At 38.7% G+C, this 16,899-nt stretch overlaps 1 protein-coding gene across 3 annotated transcripts in view; it reads right to left on the reverse strand.

Moving 5' to 3' along the window:
• The window catches only part of PDE11A (phosphodiesterase 11A), a 201,231-nt gene that overhangs the window by 49,566 nt on the left and 134,766 nt on the right, over positions 1-16,899 (reverse strand). For all 3 annotated transcript variants that reach the window (XM_081939909.1, XM_081939911.1, XM_081939910.1), the window contains 2 exons: positions 8,743-8,889; positions 8,529-8,636 (listed from right to left, as the gene is read on the reverse strand). In XM_081939909.1, coding sequence (XP_081796035.1) covers positions 8,529-8,636; positions 8,743-8,889 — 255 coding nt within the window. The remainder of the gene's footprint in view (positions 1-8,528; positions 8,637-8,742; positions 8,890-16,899) is intronic.

Below are 16,899 nucleotides of genomic sequence, written 5' to 3' on the forward strand. Positions count from 1 at the left end.
TATCAATCAGAGTTTAAAGTTTAAAGCTAAGAAAAGGAACTTATCTGCCATCCTTTTCTCTTTGATGAAAAATGCATCTAAAATGTAATAAGAACATCAAAAGAGCCTTGCTTGATCAGATAAAAAATCCACGTAGCCTATCCTGTTCCCATACTGGCCCATCTGATATCCATGGGAGTTAGCAAGCAGGAGATGAGCACAATAGCTTGTTTTGCCACTCGTGCTCCCATTGTGAAACATGAATGCGTAGAGGCATAGACTGGGTTCGCACTTCACGTTAATCTATCTGCTTGCACTTGGATTAAAGCAGTGCATGAACTCAATTACTATGGCCCTTAAATCACACCTTACACCTTAGCTCATTGAGCAAACAAGCCATTTTGCCTCAAATGCAGGAAGTAAAAACTAGCTATTGAGGCTAGTAACCACTGATAATTGCATTCCGTGAATCAATCTAATCACCTTTTTGGGGACCCAAATTAATGGGTGTCATTCCATTTTATGACAGAAAATTCCTCAGGTTAGTTAAATCCATTGTAAAATACTTTTTCTTGTGTGTCCTGGTTTTCCCTTTGTTTAATTCCACTGAGTGCTGAGTTTTAGGATTGTTAAGAAGGGAGGAAAAAAACCTAGTATCCATTTTCTTCATATTATTCATATATATAATGATTGTCACACACACACAAAAAGCCTCAAACACATTTCCCTTAGGAAAATCATTGCAGGCCTGCAGAGTAAATGATAAAGAAAAAATCACAACAACATGATCCATATTTTTCACTTTTTGTACTTATGTTGTTCCATCCTATACTGTACATGTACAAACAATGGAGAGTTAGCATTATAATGAAGCAATCAATAATTCTATCTTTTTGATGAAAGCAGTTGATCCTGTAAATGCCTCCGCTCCAGGTATTTGATCATCTAACGTCCTGTTCTGCATTTTTTCAAGTTATCCTGATGACCACAAGCATACATGCTGTTTGGAGGGAGCTGCATCTCAGCACTGTACAAAGGAATTATGCTATTGACAATCCGATTCCTCTCCTAGCGATTCACCAAAATGTGGCATTTTCTTTTTTTCACAGTAGCTGTTCATTGGGTCAATGTTAAATGAATAAGTGTTGTTGACTTATCTTGCTGAGTTGGCACAACACTTTAGGAAAGATTGCCATGCCAGCACAATGCAGGGCATCACTGCTATATAAAGAAGCATGTTCAAATCTGATCCAATCCTTCTCACTGTTATATAATTTATGTGCAGTAAATCTTGTAATAAAATAAGCTAATATCAGTTAGGAGTGATCATTCCAAAGGTATCATTTCCAATGCAAATGCAATATGAGCACAGAAAGATTTGGTTCTTATTATTTGGTTCTAATCTAACGAAGAGAAGGACCAGGAGTCATATGATTGTAGTCTTTTGATAACTAAGAGGCTGCCACAAAAAAGAGGGAGTCAACCTATTCTCCAAAGCATCTGAAGGGAGAACATGAAGTGACAGATGGAAACTTATCAAAGAGAGATCTAATCTAGATCTAAGGAGAATTTTCCTCACACTGAGAACAATTATAACAGGTTGCCTCCAGACATTGTGGGTGCCCAATCACTGGAGGCTTTTAAGAAGAGACTGGATGAGCATTTGTTTCAAATGATATTGGGGCTGCTACCTGAGTGGGGGTAGGTGGGGTGGGCTGGAAGACCTCCAAGGTCCCTTCCAACTCTGTTATTCTATGAAGAGTAAAGCATTATACTCCCCTTACTTTCAAAATGTAAGCCTGAAAAGGATTGTGTACAGCATAATGTACTATAACAGTGGAGGAGAACTTCTTTTTGCTGGAGAATAAATTATCTCAATTCACTAGAGCCAGAGTCTAAATGTAATTATAAAGGTCATTCTTTATGTGAGGAAATGAATTACATTTTAACTGGTCTACTTTTATGTGTTTTGTTATTAGGACTTTAAATTTAATTATTTCTTCTATATATCAGTTGTGAAAACTGAAGGAAAAAAAGTTGAAAAGATTATCTGAAGAAACAAGAGTTGATAAAAGAATGGACCTAATCTTGAGGTCGAACCTACAATCAAATTCTGTACTCACTACAGTCTCATTATAATCAATGAAAGCAGTCGTGTGAGTTAAAATGATGGATGTGTAAGTTGCACTACTAGGTCTATAGCTCTCAAAGGCCAAGCCATACAGGGTAACAGTATAAATCATTAAACATAAAATAAACTGCAATGCTAGGAAGTTATTTTAAAAATTTAAAACTTCCAAGCACGATCTACAGATACGAGTTAAAATGTTAATAAAAAGAGAAAGGAAGTTTAGTTAAGTATGCTTTAGAAAATCATGTGCCCTTCTTCTCAGATTACAAAATAACATCATGGTCTTTCCAAATGCCAGAAAAGTGTGATTAGTGGCAATAATTCCACTGAAAATAGGTCATAAAGATATTCTCGACTGGACCCGCAGATCTATTTAACTCTGACCAACATAAGCCACCACAGCAGTATATTACTGTCAGAACCAAGATTAATATGCCCAGGGAGCTGTGCTGCACATATCCCTTTTCCCATTATAATATGATCTGGTTACATAAACATAGACAGTTATTGATGAAAGATATATATGGTAGCCACGAGAACACGACTATAATCAAGTGGAGGCCATTTAATTGCAAACAATTACAACCTTATTTAACAATAACCTTATTCCCAGTAGATTGTATGGAATGTGAGCTGTTTTTCTTTAAGAGATACATCAAAAAAAAAATTGTACGTTTTTACAAAATGATGGCATTTGGGGCCACCAGCCTGTCTTTTTTCTTATGTTTTATAATTCGTTATATGTTATAGTTTATTTTCCCATCTTTAATTCTGTTCAATTAAATTGCCTCTGTTCCCTTTTACTCCCTTTCTCTTAAGTTATTTTCTCTCTTCTTCCTCAAGAAGGGGAATTGAATTTTTTTTTTGAAAAAGTAGCCAGGTAATCTTTCAACTATTTGAGTAGACAGTGGGTAATCAACCTTTTCATCACTATGCCCACAAGGCTGTCTGCCTCCTTTACATTTGATTTTTAAAATTAATTTTAACAACTTTAATGGAAAAAATTGATAGTTGACGTGCAGCAACTCCAAATGTGTTACATCCGTATCCTCTTCGATTATAAGAATGCTTATGGGCCCTGAATGGCCACTTAAACTATACAAAATGCGATGGAAATATATGCAACTACCGGAAGGGGGGAAAAATAAAGTTGTTGGAAGTTGATAAAGTAGGTGCGAGCATATTCCTACAGGGCCGTATTTATCCTGAGTTCTTTGCCAACTCACAAGAAGGGAGGAATGTGAATGCCAAATCTTCACCATATTCTGATTCATGGTCACCAGTCCTCGCATTTACCACCATTGCAGCATCTCTAAACCATCTTATAATTGAAATTTGGGGGCTTGGCTGCAATGGGTTGGGACCACATGATCGCCATTTGTGACCTTCCCAGCCAGCTTGTCAAAAAGCAAGAGTCAATTGGGAAGCTGGATTTGCTTAACAACTGCGGCAAAAAGGGTAGAAAAATTGGGCAGGACTCACTTAATGACCTCATCACCTAGAAACGGAGGTTTCGGTTGTGATTATAAGTTGAGGACTCCCTACAACTATTTTTTCTAAACAAATCAGGAAGGAGGTGAGCAGGCATAATATAGGCCAGAAAAAAAGTGAATCAGCGAATAACAATAATTATTTTTTAAAAAAATCCAGATCTATCTGCTTTAGAGATATTTGCCTTAGTTGGTTACTGACTGCTTAGTTTTTTAGGGGGCTTTTGGTTTCTAGTCTTTTATTTCTCTTGATATATTTTGTTTTCTTTTAATTTTTGTCTGTGAGCTGCCCAGACTTACTATGGGCTGCCTCCAAATTGAAATAATCAATCAATCAGTGTTGACAGGTGATGAGTTATATCACAGTGGAAGTCATAAAAGGTAATGTATTTGTATTACTATGAGCGAAGTTATCCATATTACAGTTCCCTGAGTGCTACTGAATGCACGAAAGCTTGAGTTGTAGGCATTTCTTTGCTACCATCTAGCGGTCCTCTGCATTTCTATAACCCATATTTGTAGCCAAGGTTCAGTTCCTGAGCTCATATACTTGGTTTAATTGTTGACTGAGTTATTGTTGATAGTGAGCTAGGAGTTGCTTATTTCCGAAGGGCCACATAACTGAAAGATAAATGTTCTGGTGTAATTCACAAACTTTAGCTAATGAGACAATAATAGATCAGCCCTTTTTCAATAAGACTTGTCTTTCTGCTAAGTCAAGTTCAAATTCCTCATCCTTTTTTTTTTGAAAAAATAAAATAAAAAGAAAACTAGGGTCAATTATTTCTGAAAGAAAAATCATCTGACAAACTCATAGTATCTGATTCTTTTATTCAAAGTTACTGTTCATTGCGTATGTGACTTTTATGGCCAGATCATATAACTATTCTACTTTAACCCAGCGGCATTAAACACAAGGGTTTTAATGACTCTGAATTAAGGATTTAGTCCTGATGGGAAATATTGAACAAATGAAATTATATATGATTTATCTGCAGAAGAACAACATGCGCGAATAGTTTGTAAGTTTCCATTACAAACTGAATTTTGAATGGCTGCAGAACCTTTTTACACAGTCACCATGTTCGGTTCCTAAACCCCCAGAAATACTTTTGGGTGCCCCTGGGACCATTCTCACTTGACATATTCACACATCCTAGAGTCAATCAGTAGTTCCTTCAGCTGACCAACAGGGGGACACAGAAATCAGTACAGTATCCAGTTTTTACAGCACATCTCATTCTCATCCTTACAGCTTTTCTTAGCACTTAAGAATCAACATTGGCTGATTGCTATGAGCAGGGCCTGAGATCTCTGAAATACTGAGGTAGCTGAACCTCAGCATGGAGGAAGAAGCGGAATGGAGTGGGGAAGCTGCCTACCCTGAAGCCCCAGCACTGTCCATTTTAAAAAGCCTTTTTTGGTGGGGGGCATTATGGTACCCTTGAGTCAAGCCTAGCAAGACGTTAACAACTGAGCTGCTAGCATGAAAAGATGGGCACAGTGTTGATCTGGGAAGAACTTGCTCCCAGAAGTTGTGAATGCTCCAACCATGGAAGTTTTTAAGAAGAGATTGGACAACCATTTGACTGAAATGATGTAGGGTTTTCTGCCTAAGCAGGGGGTTGGACTAGAAGACCTCTAAGGTTCCTTCTAACTCTGTTATTCTGTTATTTGACTGTTCTGAATAAAGCCAAAGACACTTCTGTAAATGCCTCTAGTCATCTGGGTACTATTTGCTTTCTAATTAAAGATCAAGTTAATGCAAAGATTGACATTTTTGATCTCTTCATGGAACTGCTCTACATTCTATCCAAATGATAAAAATAGATACAGTACATCTGGAGCAGCATATGTAAAGAAGGCAAGAGGGATAGGAGTGAGTGAAAGTTTCTAAGTCAACCACAGATATACTATATTGTTGATTGCAGATGTAAAATTGTTCTGAAATCTGACACAATTAAGTGTAAGGATATTACAGTGAAGCTTAAAGCAAGATGGAAAACCAGGAAAAAAAGGTGCCAGGGGCCTAACTGAGGCTACCAGATGCATTCCTGTATATATCAATGAATATTATTTTTGTCATGAAGGCGTACAATTCTTTCTTGTATGTATCAGTGGGGACAAGAGGATAGCACTTAGAGTATACATAATATAATCTTGAAAAGGAGTTTTTTAGTTACTTTGTCCAATCATTATGACACAACTGTTCCTTGGTTATATTATGGTATGACTGCTGGAACCATATGTCAAAGGATGCTGACAGCACTATATGTCCCAGCTGAAATTCTGAGCCAAGAAAAGAGTGAATAAAAGGGAAAAAAAAAGAAAAAAAAGAAAATGTGAGTTCTCTAAAGGACAATATTCCTACTGCAATATTGTAACATGTGAAATGCCCTGCTATCAAGTGGACCCTATATTATACTTTATGGCTTGATGTTTTATCCAATTAAATTAAAAACATTAAAGCATCTAGAGCAGGGGTGTCAAACTCGATTTCATTGAGGGCTGCATCAGGGTTGTGTTTGACCTCAGGGGGCCGGGGTGGGTGTGGCCAGGATGGGCGTGGTCAGCATGATATCACCTGTGTTGGATGGCACCAGTGGTGGCCTGAGTGCTCTGCCAGTGAAAATGAGATCCCAACCTCTGTTTTTGGTTGTGAGGGCCTCCTACAACCCTCTGTGAAAACAGAGCTCGGGGAGAAGGGGGCACACATGGCCCTCGTGAGCTCCATTCTTGGCTGGCAGAGGCACCATGGGCTGGTCCTTTGCTATTTCCAGGGTGGCTCCGCGGGCCAGATCTAAGCACTCCGTGGACTGGATCCGGCCCCCAGGCCTTGAATTTGACACTCCTGATCTAGAGGCTGTGTTCAGTAACAACCAGAAGGCAAAATTCTACATGCTGATTAGTGGGATAGAAGTCATGGGGAAACAGATTGGTGTGAAGACATTCTCAATAATGGAATACCAACATTTCTGCCCCTATTCTGAACTATTGTAAAGAAGGTCTGAGTTGACACAGAGGTTCTGTGAGGTAAGTTGGGGTGGGAAGGGATCAACTTCTATAGTATTTGAAAGACATCCTCGGATCCACTACCAAAAGCTCAAAAGCTCAACCCTACTAAAATAAACAACAGCAGGCTTATTTGATCCTGCCACTGATAGTTATTTTATCCAATTGAAACAAGGCTGTTTGTCAGAGAACAAAACCTATTTCCATCCTTTACAATCACTTTAAAAAAGCAGCCTAAAGCAAATCTAGCCTTTGAGCGCCATCTAGAGGAAGATGTAAATTAAATTTTATATTGGCATGACACCGATTTGAAAGTGGTTCTTAAAAGTTCTATAAAACTTGATTTTGATATTGATCCTTTAAGACAATTAAGTTTCAAAACTCTCAGGTAATTTACTTTAGTTATCCTTTTAAAAATAGTCCTTTCCTATCTTTTAAGTCTTTTAGTCATTTGCATTCAAAGTGTTTTCTCACAAAATGTTGGGCTGGAAAAGTCCACCCCAAAAGTTTCATGAGGAAACACACTCACACACCACTTTGAATGCAAATGACTAAAAGACTTAAAAAAATAGGAGAGGAATATTTACATTAATATATTTATTAAATATTTAATATATGCACCTCAAATTGTATATTTCTTTTTTTTACTTGTGACTTGATGTACCCAAACCATCGGACTGCACCTTATGATTTAAGGAGGGAGGTAGCTGGGTAGATAAGCAAGTAGAACATAGGCAGGTTTTTGTTTGTTTAAAATCACCATCTCTATTAAGTAAACCATTCCTCATGGTTTACTTATGTATGGTATTATTAAGAGGATATAGATCAGTGATGATGAACCTTTTTTGTCGCGGGTGCCAAAAGCACACGAGTGCGCGCTTTCGCGCTCGCTTGCGTGCCCACCTACATAATTTAACCCCCCCCCCGGTGCCTCTTGCGCATGCGTGCGTGACACTCCCCCCTGCTGCCCCACACATGGCTTTCTTGGAGCCTGGGGAAGGCAAAAATACCCCCCCGGAGGGCCTCCGGAGGCCAGAAACGGCCCTGTTCCAAATTCCAGTGGGCCCAGTAGGTCAGTTTTTCGCCCTTCCCAGGCTCCAGAGGCGTTCTAGAAGACCTGGGGAGGGCGAAAAATGGCCCAACATGCAAACCGGAAGTTCGGGAATGGACTTCAGGATTGCCTGTTGAGTCATTTTTCTCCCTCCGGAGGCTTCAGGAGGCTTCCCTGAAGCCTCCAGGGGGTGAAAAACGCTCAAAATCAGCTGGCCAGCATGTGCATGCGCACTGGAGCTGACAGGGCAAGGCCTCGTGTGCCCTCAGAAATGGATCCGCATGCCACCTGTGGCATGGTGCCATAGGTTCGCCATCATAGATATAGATGATGTATAGAAATACATGAACTTATTTTTTAAGTTAATACAAAACACAAAATACTTTAACTGGTCTTGCATTTCACCTAGTTATGTTACTTTACAGATTTCTAAACCCTGAAGAGGATTTAGTGGTGGCAGAAGAACAAAAGGTTATTTAAAACATTCTACCCAAAGGAGGATGTGCAATATGCTGCAGTCCAGGGGTCAACAGCCCTCGGGTCACGGACCAGCACCAGTTTGTGGTGCGGCAGAAACCAGGTTGCACAAACAAGTGAAGCCCCATCTGTACACACGAGATGTAGGCAGGTGAAACCACGTGCCCTCCGGTCTGCGGAAAAAGGTTCTTTCCACAGAACTGGTCCCTGGAGCCCAAAAGGTTGGGGGCCATTGCTGTAGCCAAAACACACAATTCACACTTCAGCACCTGTACCTCACCCAATAATTATATAAAAATTAATTAATTATCCATTAATATTGATCAATGTTTAGATCCTAAGCGAGAGGGATGGGAACATGGATCTCTTTTGCCACTCACATACATACCGTTAACATGGCAAACATGAGCTGGCACACGTTGAAAGCATGCCGCCAGTTGTGATACAGAACCATTCGGTAATTTTTCCTCACTGTCAAAAGCCACCTACACAGTGTCTGAAATGGAAAAGAAAAAAATGCATCAGGAACAAGTACAAGTACAAATGGGTCCTCCTTTGCCAACACAAAAGCAGCTGATTATCTCCGCAGAGCAGATGGTTACCTCATAGTCAATTCTAAATTTCTGAACGATTCCAAGCTCCATGAACATCCGGAGAGCTGCTGCTATCATGGTATCCATATCAAGGGAGAAATCATCAAAGTGGACGTTATCTATACCAAGCTCTGACACCAGAGGGATGTTTGCTGTCTGAAATTACACAGGGAGAAGGAAAAATGTATCAGGCACAACTCAGCAATGTTTCTACTCTCTTTTGTGTAATGAAACATTATCTAGATCTACATATAACTGCTATAGCAGCTATAACTCTCTGATGCAAATCTGGGGGGGAAAAAAACATTCGAAATAGATTTTCTGTTTATGTTGAATTGAAGCCAACAAGTACTTCAACTGCATCAAGTTCCACTCATTTAAATTGCTTAACAACTTTTTTGTTGTTGTTGCAATACTATTTCAGCGTTAATGCAAATCCTATGGGAAGAGAAATGCAAATTCATGGCCTGGGAAAGGAAACAGATGTGTGTGATGCAAATATATTCATTAAATAAAAACTCATGTGACATTCCTGATTTTGCTGGTTTCCAATCACTGCCCATACATCAAGGAAATGTTCTGCTTTCTAGAAGATGCTTTTGATTGGCGGTGGGAGGAGAAGGCGGCTTACGCAAACCATGGCATGGGAAACAGCATTCATATGCCATCACATTGGTCTGCCTTAATAGCAGCTGAGTTTGGAGACTGGACAATAGATTTCTTGTTTTATATTATATGTATTTATACCTGACAAATGCTCCTCTTTATGATTTACTACAGTAGTAAATAGAGATATTCAGAAATGGATGTAAGTTTCAGACGCCCATCTGAGATACTCATCTAGCAAAAATATGGTTTTAAGTTAAATCATAGTCAAGAATACACTGAATTGGGTACATAGCCCAATGTTATTTTTTATTCCATTATCAAAATACTCTCTCTAGTGATGTCCATTAAAGCTACTTGCTAAGAAAACAGGAGGTGTCTCCTAAATGCAATTATTCATCAATAAATAACTACTGTAAGCCTTTCCATTTTTTTGAGAAAGATTGGAATGGGCATTGTAGAAGCATACGGCAAGCCAATATTTTTTTCTGCTTATATTTCATGTATCATATATAAACATACACATAAAAATCATGGATTGAAGCTGGAAGCAGTGGTGTAGCAAATCTATATGTAAAGACAATTCCTCAGGAAAGTGGATTAGGAAGGGCATCAGCTGAAGGTGCCTTTGGTCACCTAGGCTACAGTGCATAATCCATGGATAATCATTGATTTTTGTTAATGAATTGCATTTCTGCTTTCATTAGAAAACTATATAATGAAAAGTTCTGGTGCATTCATATAAAACTCTGGTTGCTAACATATCTAACTTTTACCATGGACAATCTGGAAGGTGGCATAAGCAACCACAGGGACGTGCGGTCAGGGGAGGCAGAGCCTCACCGCTCTCATCATGAAAAGTAAAAAAAGGGAAAAGGCACACGTGGTCTGATTCCCTGCCTTCCTGAGTCAACATGGACTGTGAGGGACCAGCCTCACCAGCCATAAACCTCACCGCACGTCACTGAGCAACCATGATTATGGTTTTATGCCAACTGATGTTTCTAACAGAGGAAATTTAAATTGTTAGCCAAAGAAATACAGTGAGGGCATGAAGGTAAAAAATTCAGGTGAAACTTCTACCTTATTTCTAACTACAAAATATGTAAAGCTTGGTAACTTCAATTTACAAGAAAGGGGGATTCAATTTTATGCTGAGAAAACAAATATTAACTTTGGAAATAAATTAAAAGCAAGAGAAACAATACTTCATGTAGGCTGAATGCATTCTAAGCCTGATATTGAAGCCTTTGTTTTCAACCTTTACACACACTTCCATATTTATACTACCAGAATTGCGTAGCTGAAAGAGCGTTGTGATTTTGTTTACTTGGAATAGTGGTAGCTTCTCAACCCAAGCAAAACCCTTTGGCTTTCTCTGATTGCTGCAGCAGACAACAGCATATCTTCAATCTCTTCACAGAAACTGGCCCCAATATCAATCCTGTTGCTGTTGACCCTTTGAGTGAAATATGCATCTGGCTCCTGCATAATCAGTTGTCTGTTCAACAACACAATAAGAGCTATAGAAAAACAAAACATGTGATAGGGATTCTCATGAACTGAGAGACTTGAAAGAAAACTTGGTGGAAAGAAGAGATGTATGTTTCCTTGGGCTGGTGGTGAAGGCTCTTCTTAAAGGCCCAAGATCATCAGAAGCAAGCTCAGTTCAAGAAGGAGGCCCTCCCTTTCTATGGTAGTACATCACATTTCGATGAACCGAATCCAGTCATATGGACCCTACAAGACAACAGTCCTCTTTGAGAAGAGTTAGAGCCCAGGCTACAATTTTTAATAGCTGTTGGAAGTTAAAACCCACCCCTCTTCTAGAGAAATGAAATATTTTGGGAAATATTAAAAAGGCAGAATATTTCCCCTAAAAAGAGAAGTAGAAACTCAAGAGAGGCAGAAACTCAGCCGCTTCCACCTTTGTGAATGAGCCATTAAGGCCTGAGCCAGTCTATTCTACATAACAAAGATCCCCCTTCAGCTCCAGGGTGATGGGATTAAGGCATGGGCCTCAGAACATGATAGTATTAGCCCTTTACCCATCTCACCACGTGGCACCTGGGAAGATTACATCATCACCCAGCAAGTCAAGCAAGCCTGGGAGACAGCCTACAGTTGCCCCTGCATGGCCCCATGGGAGTCTGACAACCAATCAGAATACAAGCTCAAGTTCAAAGCCCAGAGAGGGCATAAAACCCAGGGACTCTCAGCATGTCTGCCCTTTTTTCTGTTCAGGAGCTCAAGCCATGTGATCCTGTTCATCATTAAACCATCTTTCCAAGCAGCCTCCATGTTTCCAGTGTCTTTTTCCCCACTTGGAACTGAACCCAGATGGACATTTCTACCAACATAGCAAATTGCAAAATCAGTACATTAGTAAAGAAATACTAGGCAGGAAAAAAAAACCAGTAAGTGCAACAATAACAAAAATAACAACAACAACAAACAACAACACCCTAGTAAATGAACAATGGATAAAAGCTTTCATACATTTTGGAAATATGGGTGCTCAAAAACATTGGCTTCTAGAACAATTTGCCATGGCATGGATGCTCCTTAGAATGAAATGTCTCTTGTATGAATAATCTTTAGGGAACTTTAAAACCGTGGGTTTTATTGACCATCAGCTAGAATTCTATAATATAAAGCTGGAAAATAGTAACACATTCTTCACAAAATTCCTTCTATGGAAAAGGATTTGCTGGGGAATAGCAGAGAGCACGGCTTCTTTTTAATTTGGGGAGAAGGAACTACAACATTGTAATTAAAACAAACCTTGTGACCACATAGGAATCTGAGGTTTTTCTTTTTTTAAAATATAATCCTTATTCGGAACTCTTAGAAAATTGACTTACAATTTCATAAATATGCAAATTTATTTGTTTGCATGTCACAGGTTATGCCCTCGGAAATATAGTCACTTGTATACTTCAGAACTGCAGTTTATGCATCTCGGTTTTCTCACAATGTTTGTTGAAAAAAAGCTAACTGTAAACATGCCCTTTGATTTCTCTCTTTTATTTGGTATTTATATTACTAGGCAGATCAGTGATTTCAAACTTCTGGGGAAAATGTCAGGGGAAGTGTCCATGTCTTTACAATGGCCACATTTGGACTTAAAACAAAAGCTCCCTTGACAGATCATCCATCAACCTATTTATATATTTCCCTGAATAAAATTGCATGAAATTGTCCGCATGGTAAATCCAGAAATTATAATCCAAGCACTGCTAGCTATCTTCAGCAATGACCGGTAATGCTTGTTGAACATTTTGGGGGTGGAAAAAAGCTGTGAATATAAGTAAATCAGACAATTTCCTGTATATGCATATACCCCTTCTACTATTCATACAGTAGAGTGAAGACTTTTCCCAGTCCTTGTTCTGTGCAAGTTGCTGAACAGTGAAAAGGTATAAAATAAAATCAGAAGCATGAATATTCCTGATGCTGCAGATGAGAAAAGCTATAAGGCTATCTCAGCTGGAAAAATAATAATAATATATAGCAAATTGATCATAAAGATCAATGAGCAAAACAAGTCAAAGTTGGTATTTATGTTTTTTCACTCTATATTTAAACAGTAGTCCAGTAATATAAAAAAGTAAGCACTAAATTGAAAGCGGAGAGATAACATTTTTATAAAGCAACTGTTTACTTATGACAGTAATAAAAAATGCCAGAATTATGTAAGGCAATCAAAAGTTATTTGAATAATAGAGAAATATTATCTGTGTGCCTCGGCTGCTGTCATTCTCCTACCTTTGAGAAGCAGTATAAGAAGAAAACCATAGCTTTTTAATAATACAATTATAATATATATTCTATAATATTATAATAATTGAGTTATCATAAAAGATAGCTGGATATATTATTAAAATGCTTGCTTATAACCACTGTTAATCTGAAATTCCAGCTCTTAAATATTATAGATTAGCAAAATGATTGCTTGGAGTACATGGGAGGCATCATACACTGTATATCCTGAGCGCCCCTGAGTGAATCATAGAATTTATTCCTGTTCAGAGATAACATCCAGTAATAATAATTCACAGCCTGGACCTAAGGAAGTTTAAAGCCCCTAACAACATATGATTCACTCAACAACTACACTTATTCATTTAACAACTATGGCAAAAATGCAGGGGTGAAATTCAGCAGGTTCTGACCAGTTCTGGAGAATCGGTAGTGGAAATTTTGAGTAGTTCGGAGAACTGGCAAATACCATCTCTGGCTGGCCCCAGAGCAGGATGGGAATGGAGATTTTGCAATATCCTTCCCTGGAGTGGGGAGGGAATGGAGATTTTGCAGTATCCTTCCCCTGCCACGCCCACCAAGTCAAGCCCACATAACCGGGAGTAAAAAAAAATGCATTTCACCACTGCAAAAATGGTCATAAAATTGGAATGACTCATTTAATTGTCTTGTTTACCAGCAGAAATTCTGGTCTCAATTGTGGTCAAAAATCGAGGACTATCTGTACAAAGTTCTATTTATACTTCGTTTTCACTTTTTGATGTATAATCTTATTTTTATATTAAAGGTAAAGGTTCCCCTCACACATATGTGCTAGTCATTCCCAACTCTAGGGGGCAGTGCTCATCTCCATTTCAAAGCTGAAGAGCCAGCGCTGTCCAAAGATGTGTCCATGGTCATGTGTAGGTGACTAGATGATGAAGGCGCACGGAACGCTGTTACCTTCCCACCAAAGGTGGTTCCTATTTTTCTACTTGCATTTTTACATGTTTTCGAACTGCTAGGTTGGCAGAAGCTGGGACAAGTAACGGGAGCTCACTCTGTTACGCAGCACTAGGGATTTGAACTGCCGACCTGCTGACCTTTATAATCGACAAGCTCAGCGTCTTGGCCACTGAGTAAACAATAATGGCTGCCATTATGGAAGCAGGGGAAATATCCAGTTTAAGCATACTTTTTAAAATCTTCCATAGGAAGAGTCCTTGTCCTCGTAGTGGAAAATGTCTTCCCTCTCCCTCCTTTCCTTTCTTAACCCGTTGTGTGACTCCAGTGTTGACAGTCATCAAAGACTTCAACACTACGTGGTCTGGTATTTAGCCCAGGATTAAGTGAGTCAGACAAAGAAAACTACATGTATTTGGCATACATAAATTAATACAGTGACAGCTCTCATACAGCTTCAGATGTACAGATAATATTTATGAACTTCACAGATCCTTAGCTGCTTTTATTTTGCTTTTGCTTTTTGCATATTTAAAACATAATGCTGCATATGAACCAGGCCTCGAACCAACAAAGCCCAAGTGCACATTTTAATATCTTACCACAAGAATCTGAGATTTGAAAGGCCAGATCCTCTTTGCTGTTGAGAAAGATAGGAGACAGAAAGGGAAGCAAGAAAAAAATATCCTAAAAGTCACAGCATTGCCTACAGGGCATTAGATGAATTCTAGCACACCATAACCCTTTCTTCAATTTGCATTAACACTGGTGTTATATGACACACTGCTCAGCTATAATTCAAACTATATAGAGAATGCTAGATTGCAGAAGGCAAAACTGGCTCCACAATACTATATTACAGTAATAAAATCAATGTTTTTTATATATGGAGGTCATTATCTTGTTCAATTTCATTTTGTGCAGGACGTTATAAACATATATAAAAATATAATTAAACGCCATTAAAAAGCAAAGCAAAAACTGAAAATGGCAGCAACACACACACAACCGAAAAAATGAAAATAATAATAATAGTAATCTGCCCCTAAGTAAGAAAGCAAAGGACCTGCCAGTAACATAATCTCAGATAACATCATTGATTAAACCACCTAATTTTTATTCCAGGCAACTATAGTTCAAACTGTACGATAGACTATTTGTAGCTCAGGGCTGAATTGCAGAATCCTTGGTGCTGTCTGAGCTTGGTTGTTTTCTTGCAGATGTTTCATTATCGAACAAGGTAATATCATCAGTGCCCTGATGATGTTACTTGGTTTGGTAATGAAACATCTGCAAAAAAAAAAAAAAGGCAGAAGTATAACTTACTTATTCACATGACTATGTATTATCTTTATCAAATATGCATCAAAAGTTTCCACATTTTGTCGATCACACAAAAATAAAAACTAAATGCTATTGCTAATTAATGCATCCAAGTAATGGATGGATCAGAATGGAATGGATTTAAAAATTATTTTTCCCCCCAGAAACGTTCCTGACTTTCTTTTTTGCTCAAAGGAACTCATAAGATGTAAGCGTCTTAGTTACTACTAAGTTTCAGTTTATTCTGCTACTAAGGGCTGGTAAAGAAAGCAGATCTCCATGATTGGATTCTCTAATAATGGTCAACATATAAGTAACTATGTTGTATTTTTTCTGATTCATTTACTACTCCTAGCCAGAGGTGGTAGTTCTACCGGTTTGGACTGGATCACCCAAACCGGTAGCGGAAATTGCGAGTGGCTCTGCCCACCCGCACCCGGCTTTATGGCATCCCATTTAGGCCATTTTTTCGCCAAAAAAATGTGCTCACATTTGCGAACCGGGAAGAAAGGTTCCACCCCTGCTCCTAGCAATATCATTTGGATGGTTACCTAAGTTCTATATTTGATTATTTCTCTGTTAAACAATAAACACTTTCTCTTTTATAACCATATTCATACCAATTTTGTATACATGTACAAATATCCTTCTCTGTGCACCAGATATATTAAGATATATTGTAATCATTTTCACAGGGATAATATATCATAGGGAATCGCATGTACTATACTTATACAGTATTCCCCCTCGAATACTGTGCACTAAAATATTTATGTATATTTCTAAGTATGTAAATATATTTACATATTTTAATAAGCATTCATATCATGTCAACCCTGAACTACAAATAGTCTCCTTTATTATGATCAAGTAAGTTCCATTACAAGCAGAACCAGTGCTACAATTTAAGTCCATCCCCCAGCTTCTCTAGATCCCCTATCCATGACACCGTTGCCTCTGATCTGGACCACACAGAGCTTTGCTGTCCAACCTACAAGCATAATTGTTCAAAGCGGTATCAATAGAGGGGGGGGAAAGGGAGGGGGAACATACCCCATGCACCCTACATACCCTTACCTAACAGCTGCTCCCGCAACCCTAGCCACCGTGCCACTTCTGTCATGCTAATGGCCTTTACTTTTACTTTATTTCGTATTTCTAGACCGCCCCCTCTCCCAAAAGGGACTCAGGGCGGTGTACAGTCAAGCTAAAACACAAATAGGATACATATCAAAAAATACATAGATACATAAATACATAAATAGAGGAGGCCATATAAAACTGTACCATCAAGTAAAGTATTAAGAGCAGATTTAAAAACAACCCCTAAAAATACCCCAAAAAATTGAATTTAAAATAATTACCCATAAAATTCCCCAATTAAAATATTTGCCGCCGCAAAAAGAGTGGCAGGCCCAGCAACAAGCCTCACGCCTCAGTGAGGCGGGATTGTGGAGAAGGCAGAACTGCGGCGAGGTCTCTGGCTAGGCTGCGAATCAGGCAGAGCCAGCGTGGTTAAATTGTAAAGAGGGC

Source organism: Natrix helvetica, assembly GCF_964273705.1.
Source record: "Natrix helvetica genome assembly, chromosome: 1".
In the NCBI taxonomy this organism is placed as follows: Eukaryota; Metazoa; Chordata; class Lepidosauria; order Squamata; family Natricidae; genus Natrix; species Natrix helvetica.